At 48.9% G+C, this 23,851-nt stretch overlaps 1 protein-coding gene across 1 annotated transcript in view; it reads right to left on the bottom strand.

Annotated features, from left to right (window-relative positions):
• Positions 1 to 1,205: 1,205 nt before the first annotated feature.
• Positions 1,206 to 23,851, bottom strand: part of LOC138565351 (uncharacterized) — a 146,473-nt gene continuing 123,827 nt past the window's right edge. Inside the window, exon 4 of the mRNA XM_069642972.1 lies at positions 1,206 to 3,955. Within this exon, the coding sequence (XP_069499073.1) occupies positions 3,318 to 3,955 (638 nt within the window). The 3' untranslated portion in view covers positions 1,206 to 3,317. The remainder of the gene's footprint in view (positions 3,956 to 23,851) is intronic.

Raw genomic sequence — 23,851 nt, forward strand, 5'->3', positions numbered from 1 at the left:
AGCTGCAGAGCCTGCAACAATCGTAGAAGCAGAGAACGCCAGAACGAGATGCCAGGGACCTGGCAAACTGAATAGCAGAAAAGCTGCTGTCACAACGGAGCTTGGAGGACCATCCGACATGGTGGTGTGACCATGGAAGCACCGTGGTCAGTCTGGGGTCTGTCTAGCAATACCGACACCAGAGGAAGCTGGAGACCTGAAACCTCCTACCAGCAAGCATTCACCGAACGCAGCAAGCTACAGATATGCTGAGAGCAGGGTGGTTGCGAAGCCCGGAGACGAGGAACCGAACCAGCAGACCAGTGCAAGCGCTAATCCCTGAAACGCCACCCACGATGAACAAAGGTAGCAGGGTAGAATGGAGAGGGGAGAGGTAGCTGGGGAAACATACCTTAAGGGAGGGAAGTTGGGAATACTACGATATTGATGCTGGGACATTGAAATATGTATATATCATGAGAAACCAAGGAAAGTACGTGGAGATATATAGCATGAGGCTTTGAGAAAGCCGTAAAGAGTGTCCTGTGAAGGACGGAAGAAGTGACCAAGGTTAACTGTTGAAGAGTGGGGGGAATCCCTTAATGAGATCCTAGGAGTGGTGGTGCCTCAACCATGATAGATATATAGCAAACCCCAGAAGGGTCGAGTGGAAAGAGAGTGAAACACTCAAAGTTAGAGGAAGGACTGTAAGACACTATCCTTCAGGAAACCTTAGTTTAAGTTTGCCTTGCCCCTGTGTTTGTGGCTTAGTGCTTTACTATTCTAAGCTATGTATCGTAGGAACATTGTACATACTGGAGTGCTCTTTACTTTGCATATCTCTGTATACTATTATGCCTATTACTGTAAATATCACTGTAGATCTCTTTATTGTATCTTTCTGTACATTATCCTGTCTATTACTGTAAATATCATTGTATTTCACATTATTTCTGTAACCATGTTGCTCTACAAGTAAAGCGCCCAGATACCCTCAGGTTCGGTGCACTATATAAGCAAATAAAACAAACAAACAAACCATTAAATAAAGTATTGAGAATACTGATAAGCAGTGCACCATCTGGAAGACCAGACCTCGGAGTGGTTGGCAGGAGCTATAGGAGCTCATAAATAAGACTTATTTCTAGGGAGTGGCTTTTTCATATCCGATAAACATTTATGAAGTAAGAGAACCCTGAAGAAAGCTTCGAAACAGACAGCCAAAGGGAAGCAGCCAAAGATCGTTTATTATGGACCACAGAAATGTAATCATTACTAATGTGGCCAACTAAGAAAGGATTGGGACCAGGCAGTCATTACAGATTAAGGTCTTGTCCAGGCTCCATGAAAAAGTGGGTCAGGGATGTATAAGACGGCAAGATTTGAAACTCTTGCGGTGGATGCAAATCCCTGAATGGTGTGAATGGTTACCCAGACTGCATCATTATTGGTTGGGGTAAGAAGAACCTGCAGGCCTTTCTGAACCGCTATAAGATGATGAACAATGTGCCACTGGTTTCTACTTTAAGAATTGTTTTAGACTGACCCTGGTTTCTCCTTTTAGTTTAAGAAGTATCGTTTTCTGTTTTGTTTCCTGCTTATTTTGATTATGACCTATAGCCTTGCATCTTACTTTCCTTTTTTGATGATTGCTAATTCCTGTTTGCTATTGTCTTCGTGTCGTTTGATGCTGTTTGTGTTGTTTGTTCTATGGGCCTAAGGTGCGTAGGAAATGTAATAAAGATAAACAGCCATGAGAGTGACATTCTTTTGGCAAACTTTAGTTATTAGTATTAGTGGTAGGGTCAGGTAGATTACATTTTGGACAGAGAGCATTTTTGCGTTGTTCTTCCTGACCACAGACAAGCCCCTTTAGTTAGTTTGGTTAGGTAGGTAGGGAACATCCCTGTAGCAACAGGGTAAGATAGGCGTTTACTTTATTATTTTGAATAAATACTGAAGAAATGTCCAATATGTGTCCGACTGCTTCTTCTGACCCACCACAATCCCCATATAATGCAGAAATGATGATACAGAGGATCCTGGCTAATCCAGAATGGAGCTGGCAAATGGGAGGCCACGGGATACCAGGCCGGGGAACAATCCAAGCTTGGAATTGCACAGTCTAAAATAATATTTATTTTTTATTTTTGGTGCATTTGGAAGCACAAGGCACTGGCATAAGGCCAAAACCATTACAATAGGTACAAAGGAGAAGGGAAAGGGTTGGTGTGAACACAAGCTATCTAGTTGGCATAGTAGTAGGCAACCGTTGTGCATGAAATGGCCAAACTACAGATCTTTGACTTTTCATGATATGACCAAATAGGGGTTCTTTAACTAGTATCCTTCCAATTTGGAGCTCCAGAAGATGTGTGCCACGATTTTCATTTCCCAAGCACTTGTTGACTTGCTTTCTGCTTCACCATGCCATGTGAAATGGGGATGCTGTGCACATCACAACCCCATTGCCACTGTTCATTCGCCCTCCCACACATTTCTACCACTCACTCTCATGCCCCCATTTCCTGGCTTGCTACCAGACACCCTTTGCCCCACTTCCATTGCTCACTACAGACACCACCTCTCATCACGGTCCCCACTGCCTCATGAGTGCCCAAGTCCAGCGCTGATCTTTGTTGAGCTACGCCCTTGCTTGTGACTCAACAGATTGGCTGAATCGTCACACCTGTCCATGGCATTGTGGTGGCAGATACTTCAACGCAGTGCTTTCCATGCTTGCACTGATACAGCGCTGGGCTGCCGACTGGGGCGCTTGCTACACTAATGAACGTTCTGCTGCATTAACCACTGTAAGAACTTAGTGCCTCAAAAAGGCTGGTAGTGCCGGTGAACATGTTTGCAAGCCAGGGAGCTTGGAGGATCTGACACACCCACTGTGGCATACCAGCCAAATATGTCTGTAATTATCGGTATACTACAACGTTCTCCGAGACGAGACTCAGATACAAACAGAAGGTTTTAAGACGTTGAAAAGCCTTTTATGTGCAATGCTAAAGTAGAAAGTGTCAGGATAATGATAAAACTAAGTAGACAAAGTGACCGGGTGTTTGTATATCCAGGTGTCATGAAGTGGTGTGAAGGAAAGGGTTAGTTGCAGGATCCTTTGCCGCTCTGTCCATATCGCAGCAGAGAAGTTACACTTTCTATAGGCGCAGTTTAGTCGTCAGCCGGTTCTGATTCACCACATCCTCTAATCTTCTCTTCACTCCATGCTCCTCTGCTCTCTTCCACCACCACCTGTGAGAAATCTCTCTCAAGAAATGTGTTTTTAAGTTTGAAGTTGGAGTAAAGTGCTTCCCACATTCAGTATACTCCTAGAGCTTCTCACCAGAATGTTTCCTCTGATGTAATTTCAAGTTTGACATATGATTAAAATGTTGACCATATTCAGGGTACTCATAGAGTTTCTCTCTAGAATGTATCCTCTGATGGCACCTAAGGGAAACCTTCTGAGTAAAACATTTACCACATTCTGTGCAGGCATAGGGCTTCTCCCCAGAATGTATCCTCTGATGCATTCTCAGGTTTGTCAATTGATTAAAATGTTTACCACATTCCGTGCACTCATAGGGTTTCTCCCCGGAATGTATCCTTTGATGTGCCCTCAGGTTTGACTTAAGTTTAAAATGCTTGCCACACTCTGTGCAGCACTTGTCACAGATAACAGAGGAAAACCTTTTCTCCACCCTGTGGCCCTTCATATGAGTCATGCATTGTGAGCGCTGGAAAAAGCTCTTCTCGCAGTACGTGCATTTATGGGCTCTCAAGTGGAAACTCTGGTGCCTCAGGAAAGTTGCCTGGTCCGTAAAGCTCTCCCCACATTCTGTACACGTGCAGGGCATTTGGGGGTTTTCAGAGTCTGCTGACTTCTTCACCAGCTTGATAGGTGGACTTTGTTTGTCTTCTGTCAGATTTCTTTTTGGGTTCTCAGCTTTGGAAATGTCGCCAATTTCTGTGGAAAGAAGTTCCCATTATTATTTTCTACCATCATATATTCTGAAAATTACAGACAGTTTTCCCAACAACAAGCCAGCATGGTTGTGTAACTCCAGGCCTCGAGGACTGGTAACATGTCAGATTTTCAGGATACCCCTCATTAATATTCATGAGATAATTAGCATATAATGATTCTTAATGTATGCACTTTTTTTCTAAGGATAATTGAGGGATAGCCTGAAAACCGAAGATTCTGCCCCTCGAGGCCATGAGTTGGACACCCTGTGCTAGAGGAATCAGGGTGAATTCATTGGTCGACGCGACTGTCAGATGAATATAGAAGTAAAAAGAATCTTAGAACCTAAGCATGGGAGAAAAGCAAAATGCACAGTGGAGAACATGGAGCTGCCCAAGGACTCCTTCCCTTGTGGAACTAAAAGCTGTTCCCATGGCTGTGAAGAGACCCACTTGTGCAAAAGATGTAAACATGATAATACACTGAATCCCGAACATAGCACACAATCTACATTTTGTAGCGTTTACATAATGCCAGGCACCCTTGTGGTTAAGTGGTGCACAATGGCTCCTGTTCACTTATATTCCAGTGTGTTTTAGGATTGAACTACAACTGGCATTAGCAGCAGATAGCCACATTGGATGGCCAGATTATAAATAGTTTATATATGGAGGAAGCCTGGTATACTAATAGCTAAGAACAGTTAGCTATGTATACTTTGTCTATGTCCAGGTGGACTATAACCTGTATATATAAAGGGAGACAAAGCTAAAGTGTAGATGCTAGAGGTACAGGAAAAAATGTATCACATCGGGGACCAGTCACAATTAAAATCAAATTTTAATAATAAATCAGAGTTTTGAAATCACCAACATCATCAAGAAAAATTGGAAAATCTTTGAAACCACTCCTCTAGCTATGCCACTGCCTATCTTTGCGTATAAAAGAAGCACCACTATCGGCAACAGAGTTAGCAACAGCAAACTTAAAAGTCCCAACATTCCTGAACCTAGACTTACCACTCTATGGGGTTTTCCTGATGCCATCGGGCATTACCCCTGTGGCACATGCGGTGTCTGCAAATTGACTTCTAAAACGAAAATGATTGATGTTGGCCTTTCAAAACTCTGGACCCAAAAGAACTTGACAAATTGTAACACTGAGTTTGTGGTGTATATGATCACCTGTACTTGTGGACTACACTATGTGGGCAAGACCACTCGTAAAGTAAAAACCAGAATCATGGAACATCGAAGCTGTCTGAAGAATAGAACTGAAAATGCTCCCATGGTGAAACACTTCAACTTGCTAAAGCACAATCATGAAGACTTTAAATGGACTGTACTAATAGCCCTTAAAGGAACTAATTTTTCAGCTTGTGAAAAGAAACTGTTGAGGATGGAGCAAAAAATGATATATACTTTGCACAGTGATGTGATTGGTCTCAATGAATCTATTGATTGGCAGAATATTTAACCACTTTTACGCTCTGGTCTTTTTCTATCACAGTGACGTTTGCACGTTTTCCATCTAGACTTATAGATGTTTAGTACACCTCTGTGCAGATTTTCTGTCACTCCCCTCCACCTCTGTTCACGCTTTGGGCCACTGCCTCGTAGGCACTCACTCTACATCCCAAGATGGCCGCCGTCGTGTTCCTTGTTTTTCCAGGCTCATGCCGTATTCCACTAAACGTAGAGGTAGGACTACCGGGTAACTATGACTACCTGTTAGCATCGGCGGTGGCGAGCCTCCTGATTCATTCGAGGAGTTGTTCCAGTTGAGTACAGAGCACTTGTCCTCTGGCGGTGATTTTGTTCAGGGTAAGCGATATTTATTTATTTTTAAAGCACTCATGAACGAGTTTAAGTGAGAGGTGTTACTAGTGAATATTTATGCTAGCTCCGCTCGTATATCTCTATTTTCTTCCAGTGTCGAACGTAGGATTCCTGCTGAACTGTCTCCGAAGGTATGCCAGTGTTGCTTTATACCTCACAGTAGCACTTCCCTGGGTGTTATCTTCGGATTCGGGACATAATTGACCTTCTCATTCCTCTTTACTTTTCGGAGCAATGCACGGCCCTCATAGTAATTTCGAGCACTGTTGTGCTTCTGTATTTGCACTTTGAGCATAGCATTTCTCTAACTCATATTACTTTACCGGTTATGAAATGATTTCACCATTTTGCTCGGTGATCCACCCCTACGTATCCTCGTATTTCTGATGTATCCTAGTGACGTCTGCCTCACAGTACTTGATATCTGCATTTTGGTCTCCCATTCTGTTGTGTGTTTAACACAATTTCTGCTTTTCGGTAAGCGACACATTACGCTTATAAGGTATTTATTATCTCCTGTAGGATTGACCATATGATCTTCTACCTCCTACTATTCAGAGTAGCGAGCACCCACAGGCGTCATTTGAGGTATTTGTTTCCTCTTTATGTATGCCTCTGTTCATAGATTTTGAACTCTTCATAGTATCTTGCTACTCATGAGCTGACTATTTGCCTTTCTGTTTTATCTTCACAGATGCTAGAGAATGTTCACTGTTATGTGCTATATTTTAACTGTTACTGGGTTACGTTAATATCTTCCTCCTGATGAATGTTCCATACTTGTTTTAGGAACAGAAACATGTCGAGATACCTCTCTGTATTGTAACCAGAGATCTAAATTTAGGACACATTGATTCCAACGGAAGTAGGGTACTATACAATTTGTTTAATAGGTACCCCTTGTGCTCTTTCAACACACTGGTTTTGTAACTAGCCGAACTAGTTTGTCACGTAACTTCTGTTTTAGTTTGTTTTTTATATTGAATATTGTATGTTTTGTACTGTGGACCACTTCATTTAATTGGTTGTTTTAACTTCTATGATTTATTATTAAAATTTGATTTTAATTGTGACTGGTCCCCGATGTGATAAATTGTTTTCCTGTACCTCTAGCATCTACACTTTAGCTTTGTCTCCCTTTATATGGGATACATTACTCACCGTAATCGTATTTCTGATGCTTGTATCTGCTTAGATTCACATGCTGTGCATAGGCCGACATCTAGTGGAAGCTGCGGAGTATTACAGTTTGTTTTTCGAAAGTCGAAAATGGGCGTCGACACAGGCGTGCCAGTAATACTATCCCTAGTGTGACGTCCACTGTACCCAAGATCCCTCACGCGTGTAGGATCCTCAGATTGTATTTTTTCTGACATGAGGAAGCATGAGGAGTAGCGTGAGTACAGATAATCCAAGCAGATAGACAGAAAGGTAAGACTACAAGCAATCATGCGCCTTCTCTCGGAGGGGAGGAAGGGTGGGTCGCATGTGAATCTAAGCAGATACAAGCATCAGAAATACGATTACGGTGAGTAATGTATCCCTTCTGAGGCTTGTGGAATCTGCTTAGATCACATGCTGTGCATAGATTAGCGAGCAGTACCAGAAGAAGGAGGTGGGATGTGAGAAGGATCATGAGCAAACAGGTGTCTTAGAACCGCTTGTCCCACTTGTGTATCTGTCTTGGAATGAGTGTCAATGCAGTAATGCTGAGTAAAAGTGTGAATAGAGCTCCAAGTAGCCGCTTTGCAAATGGTGTCGAGGGGAACATTTGCAATGAAAGCCAGAGTGGCACCAATGCCTCTAGTAGAGTGGGCCCTTGGCGTAAAAGGCAGAGTCTTATCAGAAAGAGAGCAACACAGCTGTATACAGTTGATAATCCACTTCGAGATAGCGCCCTTAGAGACGCGATCCCCCTCTCTGCCTGTAGCTACGGAGACAAACAGTTGATCTGTTTTCCTTAGCGGTCTGGTTTTATTTACATAGTATAGGACCGCCCTACGCACATCTAGGGTGTGTAGTTTCACCTCAGCCGAGCTTTGCGGGTTCTGGAAGAAAGCCGGAAGCTCGATGGACTGGTTTACATGGAACTTGGATATGAATTTAGGTGAGAACCTAGGGTGTGTGCGTAAAACCAGTTTGTCCTTGTGGATAGTAAAGAAAGGATCCTGCACTGACAGAGCCTGAATTTCACTGACTCTTCTTATGGAGGTAATGGCTACTAAGAAGGCCGTTTTATAAGTCAGGTGTTTGAGACTACTTTTATGCATGGGTTCGAATGGGGGTCCCATGAGCTTAGCTAGCACCATGTTGAGGTCCCATCCTGGCGGTGGGTTCGAAATAGGAGGGTGAAGTCTCTTTACTCCTTCCATGAAGGCTTTAACCACTGGTACTTTCCACCACGAGACCTTGTTATGGGATGTGGTGTAAGCCGAGAGGGCTGCCAGGTGTACTTTCAGCGAGTTAAAAACCAACCCTGCATCCAGCAGGTGGAGCATGTATGTCACAACGTTGGAAGGAGTGCAATCAACTGGGTTGATTTGTTTATTCTGGCACCAGATAACGAATCTTTTCCACTTATCAAAGTAACAGTGCCTTGTATTTGGTTTCCTGGACTCTTTTAGAATGTCCATACACCTTTGTGGTAATTTGAGATGTCCAAACTCTATGACTTCAGGAGCCATGCTGCTAGGTTCATAGAGTTGGGTTCCTGATGCACTGTTTGACCTTGTTGCTGGGACAGTAGGTTGTACCAGGCTGGGAGTCTGATGGGTTCGCACACCGCCATCCTGCGTAGGTGTGGAAACCATGGTTGTCTCGCCCACATGGGAGCAACTAGGATGAGCGTCATCGATTCCTTGTTCATCTTGTACACCACCTTCCTGATGAGAGGAGTTGGTGGAAAAGCGTACGCAAACATCCCTGACCAGTTCATCCACAGGGCATTCCCTTGGGAGTCCGGCTGGGGGAACCTGGATGCAAATCCTGGGCATTGTTTGTTTTCGCTTGTGGCGAATAGGTCTATAGTGGGGAAACCCCACTGAGAGAAGAGATCTTCTACTACGTCTCTGTGAAGGACCCATTCGTGTTCTTCTGGGAGGGAGTCTCTGCTTAGAGTATCCGCTAGGGAATTGAGCTCCCCTGGAACATGTTGCGATGACAGGAAGATGTTCCGTCTGAGTGCCCATATCCATATTTTTTGGGCAAGCTTGGACAGATTTGGCGAACAAGTCCCCCCTTGCTTGTTCAGATAGAACATGGCTGTCGTGCTGTCCGTCCTGATCTGCACCGACAAGTTCAGTAGATGGGGCTCGAACGCCTTTAGCGCTCGGAATACTGCCAGAAGCTCTAGCAGATTGATGTGGTTCTTGGCTACTGAGTGAGACCAGAGACCCTGAGCTGTGTGGTGGAGATGGTGAGCTCCCCACCCAGTCAGGCATGCATCTGTAGTCACCACGGCTTGTACTTCGGGATCGTAAAAGGGTTTCCCCTTTGCGAGATTCTCTCTTGTCCACCAGTGTAGGCTCTGTACGAGTGTTGGCGAAACGACCACTAGATCGTCCCAATGACCACTTGCCTGAGACCACTGTTTCGCCAACCATTCCTGCATGGGACGCATGCGCAGACGCGCGTGGGGGACCAGGTAAATGCATGACGCCATCATGCCCAGTAACCGCATAGCTTTGCGTACTGTTATCTGTTGACCTGACTGATAATGCGGAATTTGCAGAAGTATATTCCGAATTCTTTCTTCCGAAGGGAAGGTCAATCCTTTCTGAGTATCTAGGATAGCTCCTAGAAACTGTTTTGAGGTGCTTGGCACCAGACTTGACTTTTTCTCGTTGATGGAGAAGCCTAATTCGTGGAGGAGGTCGATAGTCCTCTGAATGTTTGACCTGCAAATTCCTGGGGTTTCCCCCGTTATGAGCCAGTCGTCCAGATAAGGGTACACCGGGATTGCTTCCCTGCGTAGGTGTGCAGCCGCCACCGCCAGTACCTTGGTGAATACCCTTGGTGCTGAAGCTATCCCGAAGGGCAGTACCTTGAATTGGTAGTGGCGACTGTCTACCTTGAAGCGCAAGTACTTTCTGTGCGCTGGGAGCATGGAAATATGAAAATAAGCATCTTTCATATCCAAGGTTGCCATGTAATCCCCCTTTTTTAGGAGGGGGATTACCTCTTGTAGCGTGGTCATACGGAATTTTTGGGGCTTGACATACTTGTTGGCAGGCCGTAAGTCCAATACTGGGCGCATCGTCAAATCTTTCTTTGGCACAAGGAAGTAAGTTGAATAGATACCCTTGTTTACCTGGTGTCCTGGGACGAGTTCTATCGCGTCCTTTTCTAGCAGAATGGCGATCTCCTCGAGAAGGATCCTTTGATGCTCTAGGGAGTGCACTCTTTGTCGTGGAGGATGGTTCCGGGGACGCTGCAGTAGTTCTATACAATATCCTGTGGATACTGTTGACAGCACCCATCTGTCTGAGGTGATCCCTTCCCAAGCCTGGGTGAAGGTGGAAATGCGTCCCCCTACTGGGGTTGCGTGGCAAGGGACCCTGAACTGAGCGTCACTGTTTTGGTGGAGGCGTGCCACCTCCCTTGTTGGGGCTGCCTCTGCCTCTTCCACGACCTCTCTTGTTACCCCTGCCGTAACTCTAGGTAGACTGCTGGTTGTTATTCCATTGTGTACCCTGTCCCTGGGCATAGTTGCCTCTTTGTGAATTTTGGCCGCGTGGGCGACGAAAATTACTGTTCCCCCTCTGGTTAGGGGGTTTGTTGGTAAGCTGGCCAAGGGATTTGAGAGTCTCATATTCATCTTTGGCATTTTTAAGTGCGTCTTCGACCGCCTTCCCAAACAATAGGTCGGGTTCCACTGGCTTGTCTATTAAAGAAGCCTGGGTTTCTGTCTTGAATCCCGACTGCTGTAACCACGCATGTCTCTTGATAACAGTACCTTCTGCTATCAATCTTCCTGCGTTGTCAGCGGCGTCGAAAGTTGCTTTTAAAATGCAACCAGACACGGCTCTCCCCTCTGCCGAGATCCGAGCCAGCTGGCCCTTTAACGGTTCTGGAGCAGAGGCAATGAGCGCCGCGACTTCTTCCCATTGATGGCAATTGTAACTAGCCAACAGGGTGGTGGAATTCGCAATCCTTGCCTGGTAGGCGGACGTTGAGGCTACCTTCCTGCCAAACCCGTAAAGTTTTTTGCTCTCCTTGTCGGGAGGAGCTTCTGATGAAGATAAGGGCGTGCCAGCCCTTTTTCTAGTGTTGGTAACCACTAGGGAATCTGGTTTAAGATGTCCCCTTATATACAGAGGGTCAGACTGGGCTGCCCGGAAAATCTTCTCAATTCTGGGGTTGACAGCTCTGGTGAGGTTCGGATTCACCAGGGAAGGATCTATTCTTCGTTGGATGGATTTGAGGATAGGGATGGTCTGAGCGACCGGTCTTCTCTCTCCTACAAACTCCTCCGCGAAGTCCCTTTCCTCCTGTACACCGTGGGTGTCGATGTGGAAGTGTTCCGCTGCTCGAGCGAGAACCTCGTTAAGGAGGGGCTGGTTATCAACTGGAGAGTCAGTAACTGGGGCTTCGCTTTGTACTGGGGAATCTACTCTGTAAATTTCCTGCTCATCTTCTCCCTCCTCCAGGTCCTCATCCTCTGCATAGTAATCTGTCCCGGTTTGTTCTTCCATAATTTCAAACTCTTGGTCTTCTTCAGGGAAAACTTGTCCCTGGTAACTGGGGAGTGGAGTAGAATATGGAGTGGAGTAAGGCTGAACCTCAAATGGTTCAGGTCTTTCGACCCGGGGCTTTTTACCTAGCGGGATAGGATCGGAGGAGCCTGAGGGTGTGGCCCCTTGAGGGTTATATGAAAGAAAGTGTTCTGGGTTCTTATCATAAAAATCAGCCAAGGAAGACATCCTAGACATAACCCTGTCTATGTCTTCACTGGACCATTCCCTGGAACAGGGTATTACTTTAGCAGGTGATAATTTATGGGACTTTTCAAGGGTAGACTTGTGTTTACTTGTCTGCCTAGGGTGAGAGGATGGCTTTACAGGGGTGGAAGGCTGTGCTTTCCGCTGTTTCCCCCCCTCCCCGTGCGTGGAAAAATGTTTTCCCTGTCCCTTGGGGGCCCCAGAGACTTTCGACGCCTGGCGCCGAGGGTCTGGAGAGGTATCTGTGTGCTTCGGGCGTGGGGCCTCACTGGTGTTAACCGCGGTCTCGGTATCTTGGAGCGCGGCTTGGGGGTGGAAGTCGTCTTCGTCTCCCGATGATCGAACTTCCGTTAATGTGTGTAGCGAGGCACTCTTGGCAAGAGTGGATGATTGCCTTGCGTCGTGAGGTGATCTCGATCGAGAGCGCCCAGAGGACACCGAGTCGGACCGTTCTTTTTGTGCCTCTTTCCGGGAAGTCGACGTCGTCGAGGTCCGGTTGGTCTTAGTGTGTTTAGTGTGTGTTAGGTGTGTAGCGCTTGCGTCGCCGGGGGTCTTCCCCATAGCCGCCCTGCCGGACGACCTTCCGAGGTCGGGGACCTGCGCTCGCCGGCTGTCTTTCGACGCCATAATGCCCTCGCCGTCCGAAAGTACGGCGTCGCTGCCATCGCTGAAGGCGCCCTCCGCTGCCATGGCCTCCTGCCTGGCGTGGTGGGCCCAACGCTTTGTCGAACGGTCCTTAAGTGTCTTAGGTTTAAACCTACTACACGCTCTGCAGTTCGCTTCGGGGTGATCCCTCGGCAAGCAGAGATTGCACGTGGCGTGCCTGTCGACCCAAGGGTATTTGCGATTGCACTTGGGGCAGAATTGAAAAGGGGTACCCTCCATACGCACCTTAAGGCAGCGGGCTGCTAAGTGTAGGAATATATAAAATGTAACTATATATATCAAGAGTGAAGAGTATGTACCACCCCCCACTCTCCCTACTTGTAAGGGCCGAGGCCAGCGGCCTACTAGGCCCGGGCCGAGGCCAGCGGCCTTCCGAGGCCCAGATCCGTCGTGCAGCAGTCGACGGTCAATGACTTCTCCAGCCGTCGTCGAGGTTGAGGGTCGACGTTGGGGTGGGGAAGGGAATGAATAAGAATTATAATTATAATAACAGCAAAAGTATGGCTAAGGCCAGGGAACTCCGCAAGATGCTTCCGACCAGTATGGCGGAAAAAAACAATCTGAGGATCCTACACGCGTGAGGGATCTTGGGTACAGTGGACGTCACACTAGGGATAGTATTACTGGCACGCCTGTGTCGACGCCCATTTTCGACTTTCGAAAAACAAACTGTAATACTCCGCAGCTTCCACTAGATGTCGGCCTATGCACAGCATGTGATCTAAGCAGATTCCACAAGCCTCAGAAATACAGATTATAAATAGTACATGCTCCGCTTGAGCGTCGATTTGCAAAGTAGTTCATGCCAGAAGCAGAAATGCTAGCACAGTGACCTTGTTCGACGGCCTTCTGATCCCTTCCTCCTCCCCACACCTGATGGGCCACTTCGGAGCCCATGATGGTTTGTGGTCATCTGTGCTTGTACACATCACACTGTTGCTTGCATGACTTACTCCCTTTGATTCTCTATAATTATAATTCTTCTTGTATGTGATTGTACTGTCTTGTGAATCCTCGATATTCTTGTACATCATAACACATCCTTGTGAATCCTCGAGATTTATTTACTTATGATTATATACCCTTCTGATTCCTTCATTTCTCTGGGCACAAGCTTTACTCCAATCCTCAGAGAAGGTTCAAGGGCTTTTGTTGAAATATCGATGGGGCTCTGGCCCCTTCTCCCTACTCCCTAGCCCAGACATCCTTATTCAGAGGAAATTAGCTAAAATGATAACCTAAATGCTCTTGGCCTTATCTTACTAATCTCCCTCTGGGACATCCTAACTTTCCCTACTCTAACCAATAGTTTGTTTCCTATAGGGACAGGGAATAGTGCCTTGCAAACGCCCTCCTTCAACTCCATCTGCCTGAACTCACTCCTCCCACCATTCTCCTGGCCCGTCAGACGGCTCATATTCCGTGTGATCCTTGCGTCCAACCTTAGATGTTGCTACGTACTCTCTGCTGTTACTACTTGCTCCTGCTCCACTACTCCTTCCTCCACCACTCTAGTATTATGTCCTCCGCTCTAGTCCTCCCTTCACCGCTCTACTCCTCCCTCCTCCGCTGTATTATGCCCTACTCTATACTATTACTCAGACATCCGTCTTTCACTCAGTAAACTTCCCAGTCACTCCCTATACTATTTATTCGAACCCATTTACATTAATACACACACACTCATACTGCAATAACATGTCCACTCACTAGTCAATACCGCACCATTTCCAGAAATCACCTCCACTGTCTGCTCCTCCCTTCTGCTATTACCTTAGTCACCCACCTCCTTCTCTGACCTCACCTGAATAACCCACATTGTATGCTTCCTGTGGTCCCTAATAATATCTGCCACACTTTCTAGGTTCTCTCAGTCCCTGGCCAATCTGACCAGGTCTTCCACGCCTGGGATGCATCGTATGCTGCCAAGATTACAAATAGCGAGCTAAACCCTACCCACGTCTTCCACTCAGATCTGCCGCAGAACACCAATGGTGGTCTAGGTAGGGGGATGTATCTGCGGCTTTATTCCCGATGGTCTAGGGAGCAGAGGTTTGCTTCTTCTGGAGCTGGGGATCGTTGTATAGCTTTGATTGTCACCTGGTAGTACTTGTCCTGCCAGTGCGCTCGTTGTCTCCCTGGGTTGCCGGCAGTGCAGAAGTCCGGAGGGTTGCTGTTGCTAATGTGTGCCTCAGTCTCCTGTAGTTTCTGGGGCGCTGGTGGCATTGGAGGGTGTATTGCTCTCTTCTGCTGTGGCTCTTGGCTCAATAAAGCTTTGCTGACACTGTAAGAAACGGAAAAAGTCTGGCGAGCATTTGCTGTAGGAGGCATGGTGCGAGACAATTTTGGACTGTATATAAACAGACTGGCACTGGAAGACGGGGCAGGAATCAGAGCTCTCACACCTACCACCATCTACCTCAGGAGTAGGACTGGCTCAAGATTTCTCCCTGTTAGGCCTCCCACCCCTGCCTGAGAGGGGTTCCTGTCCCCTCATTACAAGGCCAGGGTACTGCTACAGGGAATAAATACCCCAAGATGGCGCTGATGGCGCACATAGAATATAAATCTGCAGAAATGCCAGGTGAGATGAATTCCATAATTCAGAGATCTGTTAATAGAGACAAGGCAAATAACCGAACCCAAAATCTCACTGCATGGCCAAAATGCAGACAAGGAAAATGTAAAATACAGAAACAGCGAGGCGCAGTGATCGCATAGATCACTTTTGCCTGCATCCCCAATACCCGCTCCCCCTTTCCCTCCCTACTTACCTTTCAGCGGCAACTCCCCTCTATCCCTGCAGCGTCAGTTCTCTTCCACTTCGGACGCAGCAGAGTCCTTTTTGTTTTTTTACTTTATTGTCCCCCCTCTATCCATGAGGGGGCATCCCAGCACCCTCCGCTCCCCTTGTTCGGAGTAATGGTATTCAGATTTTTTTTTTTTTTAACTTTTTGTTTATTGACAACATACACAACAGGGAGGGCCATACGGCCTATCTAAGTAGCAAAAAGAAGTTAAACAAGATGAAAATCATATTGTCAGTAACATTTTCTGAAAAGTTCCCCCCCCGCTACCCAAACTCCCAACCCCTCTTACCCCCTCCCGACTCCCCCCCCCCAACAATTAACCTGCCAAGTTCAAAGAAGATGCTAATACTTTAAGCTTAAGGGAGAACACTTGCATAGCACACATTAGTATAAAGTGATCCTTGAAACAGTGGGGTAAAACCACGGAGCGGTTAGGCCAAGGTAAGACCAAACCTCTGAGGAGTGTGGGGGCCTATGCAATGCAAACATTTGTTCAATTGCCCCATTACAATCGCATTGAAATACAGTCATCGTGCAGCAGCACTGCTGTCCAAACTTGGATAAAATCAGACATAGTATCGTTTGCTATTGCGGTGAGTTTATCGTAGCTGAAAATCACCCTGAGTTTGCAGAGCCATTCCTCTTTAGAGGGAGCCAGGGCACTCTTCCATTTTTGCGCGAGCGCCAACCTCCCTGCCCGCAACATGGCGCCAATGACCTTGGGGAAGGCATTCACCTCAGACTTGGGCAAGGGGGAGCCCAATAGAATTTCCAGCGGGTGCAATGATGGACCATAACCCTCTATATCTTTGATCCAGCTAGGTAGTTCCGTCCAGTAAACTTGTATGGGCGGGCAGCTCCACCACATATGAAACCAAGTTCCCCGCTGGCGGCACCCTCTAGGGCAGAAAGGGGAGACGTCCCGGAACATTTTAGACAACAAAGCCGGGGGGCGATGCCATGAGTGAAGGATTTTAAAGTTATGTTCCATAGCTGCTGTGTATAGGGAGCCTGTGAAGATGCACTTAAAGACCGCCCTCCAGGTGTGATCATCCAGTGACATTCCCATCCTCTCTTCCCATATGTGCTTGAAGGGTTGTCTGCCCTCCAGGTCCGATGTAATCAGTACATTGTAGAACCTAGACAGCGAGCCCTTACGTGATGTACTTTTGGCCAAAATAAGTTCGAATGGGGTGAGGGGGCGACTGAGCAGCTCGGACCACCGTGGTTGGGTAAGTATCCCTTTCAACCGCAGGAATTCGAAAACTGAGGGGGGCCTATCCACCAGAGCTTCCGCTAGGATGGCGTGTTCAATTAAGCCCTCTTCTCGTAAACGCTGGGAGACTCTTTCCAGGCCCATGTCGGACCAGGCCTGGGTGTCCCGGAAGCCCCTCATGTCCAAGTCGATGGGCGGGCCCCAGAGCGATGACAGCGGAGAAGGCCATGTAGTTAACATTTTGTTGGCTTTACTGGGTTTCCACAGCGCCCAAAGGACAGCTAAGGTGGGATGTGTTCTGAGCTGTAGGGGGAGAGACCTGGGGGAGGCCCAGAGGTAGTCTCTGACCTTTTTTGGGTGAGCGTGGGTATCTTCGACATACGCCCAGTACGTACGCATGTCGTCCCTCATGTGCTCCAGCAACACCCTAAGCTGGGCTGCTTTGTAGTAAAGCCTAAAATCGGGGAGTCCAAAGCCACCATGGGATTTTGGGAGAGTCAGGGTGGACGCTTTGATCCTGGGTCTTTTGCCATTCCAGATGAAGTGTAGGACACGGGACTGGAGCACCTCGAAAAAGGCCCCGGGAACCACAATGGGGAGTGCAGAAAAGAGATAAAGGAGGCGTGGTAGGATATTCATCTTAACCGTAACCATGCGTCCGAGCCAGGAGAGTGTAAGGGGAGCCCATCTTTTGAGATCGCTACTGACCTGGGCGAGGATTCCAGGGAAATTGCACTGGTATAGTTTTGACAGGTCTCTGGGGATGGTGGTGCCCAAATATCTTGTGGATTCTCGCTCGATTCTAACCCTCTGAATGTCGGAATTGTTCCCGATATCTTGTTCCCCCGGGCCCATGGGCATGATGCTCGATTTGGATGTGTTTATTCTCAGCCCCGAAAAGGAGCCAAAAGAGTGTATGAGATCAAACGTCTCGGTAGGGATTGTTGAATGTTGGTCAGGTAACCAAGTATGTCGTCTGCGAATAGGGAGAGCTTAAATTCACCCTCACCACACCGTATTCCCATGACTTCCGGGTCGTTCCTAACCGCTATGGCGAGGGGTTCCATGGCCAGGGCATATAAGAGGGGCGACAGGGGACATCCTTGCCGGCTGCCCCTGTAAAGGGAAAAAGGCTCAGATGTACCCCCGTTAACCAGTACTCTCGCCGAGGGCGAGTTGTACAGTGCTGCGACCCACCCGCAAAAATTAACTCCCAATCCCATCTTCCGAAGAACCTTGATCATGTAAGGCCATTCGATGCGGTCGAAGGCCTTTTCTGAGTCGAGTGAGAGGAGGTATCCCTCCACTCCCTATTCGGATGCCTCGTGCATAAGGTCGAGGGTTTTTCTTATGTTATCTGACCCTTGACGCCCCGGGATGAAACCCACTTGATCCCCATGTACCAGGGTAGGGAGGAGTTTTGCCAATCTGTTCGCCAGAAGTTTGGCCAGTATTTTAACATCAGTGTTTAGGAGCGAAATGGGGCGATATGATTGGCATAAAGCTGGGTCTTTGCCCTTTTTAGGTAAGACCACTATTAGGGCCGACATCATCGTGGGCGGGAGAGACCCGTGGCTAAGTGCAAAGTTGAACATCTTGGCCAGAAAGGGGGCGAGCGTGGATCTATAGGTCTTATAAAATTTAACTGAGAAGCCGTCATCTCCCGGGGCAGTGCCGCTCTTTAAGGAGGTGATTGCGTCGATTACTTCTTCCGGGGAAATGGGGGTTTCCAGGGTGTCGGCTGTGTCTGGTAGCAGGCCCGGGACAGGGAGGGAATCTAGAAACCTATCAATGTCCAACCCATCTCCCTTGTATTCTGAGCAATATAATTTTTCATAATAAAGCCTAAATTGTTCCGCTATCTTGGAATCCCTTGCAGTAGAATTACCATCCGCGGAGTGGATTGAGTTCACTCTCCTGCTATTCCTAAATTCGCGGAGTCTCCAGGCCAGAATCTTATCGGCCTTTTCCCCTTTTTCCATATATTTTTGTTTCAAAAATGAGAGCTTCCTTTCCATTTGCCCTACTTGCAGGTCGGCCAGCCTGGTGCGCAGCCTCTGCAGTTCCTCCCAGTGCCCGGGAAACATCTGTGTTTTCAGTTTACCACCCGGTTGTATGGCCTCTATCTTGGTTTTCAGATCTTTCTCTTCCCGTTCCCTCTCCCTTTTTTTCCCCGCACCAATGCCAATCAGGGTACCTCTGATAGTTGCCTTAAACGCCTCCCACACTCCCATGGTGCCCACCTCCCCGTTGTCGTTGAGGGAGAAATAGTCTTCTATGGCTGTCAGGAGGGTTTGGCGTGTCTCCTTGTCATGCAGGAGGAGGTCGTTACAACTCCAACGGGAACCGACCGCCGGGGCAGGGGGGAGGCCAATCCTAATCTTAACCATATCATGGTCCGTCCAGGGGACGGTTTCCACCCCTGCGCCGGCGACCTCCCCCTGCATGGATGAGTCCACCAGAATGTAATCTATTCGCGAGAAAACATCGTGGGGCTTTGAGTAAAAAGTGAAGCCGGGGTTTAGACCTTCCTTGGGTATACTCGTGTCGCACAACCCCAATTCCTCATTCACTTTCTGAAAGGTTGATGCCATTTTTTTGTGAAGACGGAAGTTAGGGCAAGGGTTCACGGATTTCCTATCCCTCTCGGGGCACAGCACCATATTAAAATCCCCACCCACCAGGAGGGTGCCTTCCGCAAAAGCCACTATTGTCGCCTTCATACTTTCCCAGAAAGTGTCCTGCGACTCGTTTGGGGCGTATGTGCAGACCAAGGTGAACAAACGTCCCCGCACGTCCCCCTTTACCATGAGGTATCGGCCCTCAGGGTCAGCTTTAGACGCTTTAAAACCAAAGTGAGCCCCGGGGGACACCAGTAGAGCCACTCCCCTCTTCTTAGTCTGGGTAGAGGCAGAGAACACCTGTTCTATGTTTTTGGCCTTGAGTTTGGGCTCCTTCCCCCGAACCCAGTGGGTCTCCTGCACAAAGAGGAATTGTAGACTCATCCTCTTAAATTCACGCATAAGTAGCGACCTCTTGGTGGGTGAGTTGAGCCCCAGTACATTTAAAAACCCCACTGACAAGGATTGGAGTGAATTATCCATTGGGACGCGATTTGAAGCTCATAGCTCCAATTTCAAGGATGCAAGTGTCGTAGTTCTCAAATTGTGTGGTCAAGTCCCCGAGCCTTGGCGTACTATAACTATTTCCCCAACAACCCAACTTCCCCTCTTCTCTCCCCCCCCCCTCCCCCCAGATCGCCTGGTTGTGTTGAGGCATCGTCCCAAAGTCACACAACCGGTCAACCATGTCTCCCTCCTCCGGGCTCGTTACCTCTTCATAAACACCCTTATGAGCCCCCCCCCCCTTCTTCGGGAACAATACAAAACGTGAATCATAACAACATCCCCCCTTGCAACGTTCTTGAATGAATTATTCGTCGGACACCAATGGTTCGTTTCAGCCATTCTGAAGGTCCGGCGACGTTGGGGCCACTCTCCTGAATTTCCTTTGGCCTCGTACTCTGCGCCTCTCCTTCGGAGCATTGTTCCCTTTTGGACCCTTCGGGGTGCGCTCCCGATCGTGGTCCCCTGGTTCCAAACCCGAGCCATCTAGGAGTTCACCCGTCACTCTATGGATGTCATCCTCGGTGACCAGGGCATATTTATATCCCTCGAACTCAAAAGAAAGTGAAAAAGGATACCCCCACCTGTATCGAACTCCCTTGGCTTGGAGCATTTTTGTCAGAGGGGAACAAAGGCGGCGTCTCGCCAGAGTGAAGGCCGATAAGTCTTGATATACCGAGATCTGGGCCCCTTCCCATTCCACCGGGCCCTTCTTGCGAGCAAGCTCGAGGATCCTGCTTTTCTCTGAGAAATAGTGGAAGCGGACTAAGACGGACCTGGGGCCTCTGGAGGCTGGCCCCGCTGTGTGGGCCCTGTCAATAGTGGGCTCGTTGGTATTAGCCCCGTCAAAGAGCACTCCCACCACCGCGTTAACGGCCTTGACAATGTCTGCCTGGGTTTCGCCATCTTGTTCCGGGAAGCCTAAGAAGCGTAGGTTGCAGCGCTGTTCCCTATTTTCCAAATCATCCATTTTTAGAGAACATTTCTCTTCTCTTCTCTCCAGTACCGATAGGCGCATGTCAAATTGCGTCTCGAAGATGCCATTCGAGGTAGTATTATTCTCCAATGCCTGCACCCTGTCATCTAGATTGTCCACCTTTTTGTCTAGGGTGTCCAGCCTATGGGTAATATCTGCGCGGAATCCTCTAATTTCATCAAGAAGGGCCGCCATTCCCCTGGAGACCACGTCTGCATCTGTTGCTTCTTGTTGCGTTTGGGCCGCCATTCCAGGGGCTGTGGGGGACTCTGGGAGCGGGCGCCGGAACCTCTGTAGCGATTCCCTCCAGTTCATAGGCCTTCTTTGGGCCCACTTGCTCCCGGGGGCCGCCACCGGGAGTTCGTGGCCAGCGGGGCCTGGTTAGCCCCTTTGCATCCTGGGGGAGGCGGGGGCCCCTGGTTGGCCTGGGGCCGAGGGTGGAGGTTCGGTTATGGGGGGATCAGCGCCGCTATCAAGTCCCTTAGTGTGGGTGGGAGTCTCCCCTTCTCGGATTTTCCCCTTGTAGTTCACTGCAGTTGGGGCCGTGGCCTGGGGTGGTGTAGCTAGCCGGGGAGGGGGCGGGGAAGGGATCCCGGGCCCCTCGGACCGTCTTTATACAGCGCTTGCGGGGGGTAGATGCTCTCAGTTGGGCCCAGCGCACCACTCCGACTCGGGGTGCTTCCGGGGCTTGTGTGGGCCACACCTGGTTTCTCTCCTTCTTCCCCCTAATGAGTCTTGTTTCCCCCGGCGGGTGCCCAGCCCCGGGTTGGGCCTCCTTACCTCGGGGGGGCTCTCCCGCGTCAATCGGCCTGGGGTAGGGTCTTGTTTGTGCGCCCCGCACTGGCTCGTAGGAGTCCGCGCACTCCTGGGGTGCTGTTTCGTTCTTGCCTCCCCGTTGGGAGTGCTCCACGATCTGCTGCAGTGCCTCCTTCTCCGGCTCCTGGGACCTCCTCTCGGGCCGTTGCGCCGCCGCCGACAGTTGTCAGGCCGAGGCGGGTGTCCGCGGCCTCGGTCGCCTGGGTCTCTGTAGGCCTTCCCTGGGCCCGGGCTCGACGCTGCGAACCGCGGAGCCACAGAGCCGCAGGGGGGAGGGGCTTCACGCCCTCTAGATTCGCGGGGCTGTAACTCCGGCTCCGTTGCACCCCCGAGGCTCGGGTTTGAGCTGGGGGTGCTCTGCACCTTCGTACTGGGGGGGGGGGGCGGGTGTATGTCCCGCTCCGGGGGTGTCGGGGGGGGGGCTCAGGTCCCTCGATTAGTGCCCTGCTGGGGAGACGAGCGGAGATGCTTTAGAACATCTCAGCGCCCCCTGGTGGATCCCCATTCAGATTTTATTTTGCTGTCAATTGCACAGTAAACGCGCTTTCAGCATTTTCTAATTGACATTTTGGGCCGGTACCATAGATCTTGTCTATTCAATGGTTGTCCCACTGGTTGTCCCACCCTTAAGACGGCTGCTTTCAGCGGTTCTGTGAGACAAAGGGAAAGAAGCTAGGCAAGAAACTGGGAATGGGGTGATTTGAAGGGACAGGAAATTCGGCCCTACCAACTCCTAACCCTACACCTACCCCTACCCCTACCCCCCCTCTGAGGTGGACCTTGCTCTGGCGTAAAGCCTCATAGGCATGCCACCCCAGGCTGAGAGTGGTCCTCATCTCCTCATGGGAAAGGGACAGATCCTTTTAACATGCACATATACCTAGAGCCTGTGATTTTCAGAAGGTCCAGTCTTAGCATTACATTGGATAGAATGCTACTTGATATGAGCCACAATTTCCATTCACAGCATGGGGAGGAGATGGGTGCATTGCTTTGCAGACCCCAGGTAAAACCTGGGATTATAAATGTAATCAAGCACCTCAACTATGATGCACTCAGCATAATCTGATATACAAGTATGTCTCTGTGCACTACAGTACAGCTTTATGCAACTCATTGATGGGGCTGTTCAAAGCAAAGGTCACATGCTAAAGGTATTGTATTGCATTGTTTATTTATATAGCGCCTATGCACAGGAAAGTGGTTCAAAGCGATCAAGGAGGGTTGGAACATGGGGGAAAAACAACAGTTTCTCAGAGACCTTGAAATTCTGAGACGATAATAGTCTGCACAGGCAGTGTAAGTGCGTAAAATACATTTAACAGTTGAGACACAGCAAATAGGCCTGACGGCGATTCTGCAGTTTTACGAGTGCGATTAAGGGGAGAAGACAGGGGAGAATAGACAGACGATCTTCAGACACGTTGCATTTGTATTGTGCAAATGCATAGACACTAACTAGACACTAACATGGAGGGAGAGGTCCAAGTGCACCCTGTTGGTGGAGACTGGGGTAAGTGCAGAGAGAGCCACTCTCGGGTTATTTTGAAGTGCCGTGAAGGTGGGTGGGTGTAGGGCCGTGAGGCAAGTGCTAGAGAGGACTGGCGGGGGTGCCCGGTACCGGTGACACTCTGAGGTACACCTGGCAGCCAGTCAGCATGCTGTAGTGAAGAGGAGGGAGAGTGGGAAAGAGCAGAGAGCTTGGTTAGCAGGGTAGAGGGAGAGATAAGGAAGAGGAGAAGAGTTAGGATTTGAGGAGTTTCCGGGAACTTAAGAAGATCAGGCTCATGACGGAGGTGGTGGTAGGGAGGCTGTTCCAGAGGGAGGCACCTGCTGAGGATAAGGATCTCCCTACAAATCTCTGCTTGGAGAATTGGCTCACTCGCAGAAGGTTGGAGGTAGATGAGCAGAGGGCTCGTGATGGACAATATTTAGGTAAGCAGCGTTGCAGTTAGGTAGGTCGCAGGCCCCAGAAAGACTTGTGGATAATGCAGAGGGTCTTGAATTTGATCCTTGCAGCCACGGGGAGCCAAGGAAGGGAATTCAGCACCAGAGAGATGCGATCCCTGGGCTTGAGGCCTAGGAGAAGTCTTGCGGTTCTGTTCTGGGTGAGTTGCAGAGGGCACAGGGCAGAAGAAGGGAGGTTGAGGAAGAGGCTGTTGCAATTGTCCAGCCTAGAGAGAACCAGGGCTCTGGGCAGTGAGCCGTTGGGAAAAGTGAGAAAAGGAAAAGATAGCGTACCTCTGAGGAGGTTTGGCTGATACTTAGACTTTTTAGAGATGTCAGAGATGTTAGAGGAGAAGGAGAGAGTGGAGTCGAAGATGACCCCAAGGTTTTTGCCTTGCAGATGGGTGCGGGCGCAGGGCCAAGGGAGGCCGGCCAGAGTAAAAGTGGGAAAGAGAGAACAGGGGTCCCAATGCAAACGATCTCAGTCTTACTGGTGTTGAGGCAGAGGTTGTTTGCAGCACATCATGACTGAATAGCGTACAGTATCAGATATGAGCGAGGAG

Source organism: Ambystoma mexicanum, chromosome 1p (assembly GCF_040938575.1).
Source record: "Ambystoma mexicanum isolate Mex_15411 chromosome 1p, UKY_AmexF1_1, whole genome shotgun sequence".
NCBI lineage: Eukaryota > Metazoa > Chordata > Amphibia > Caudata > Ambystomatidae > Ambystoma > Ambystoma mexicanum.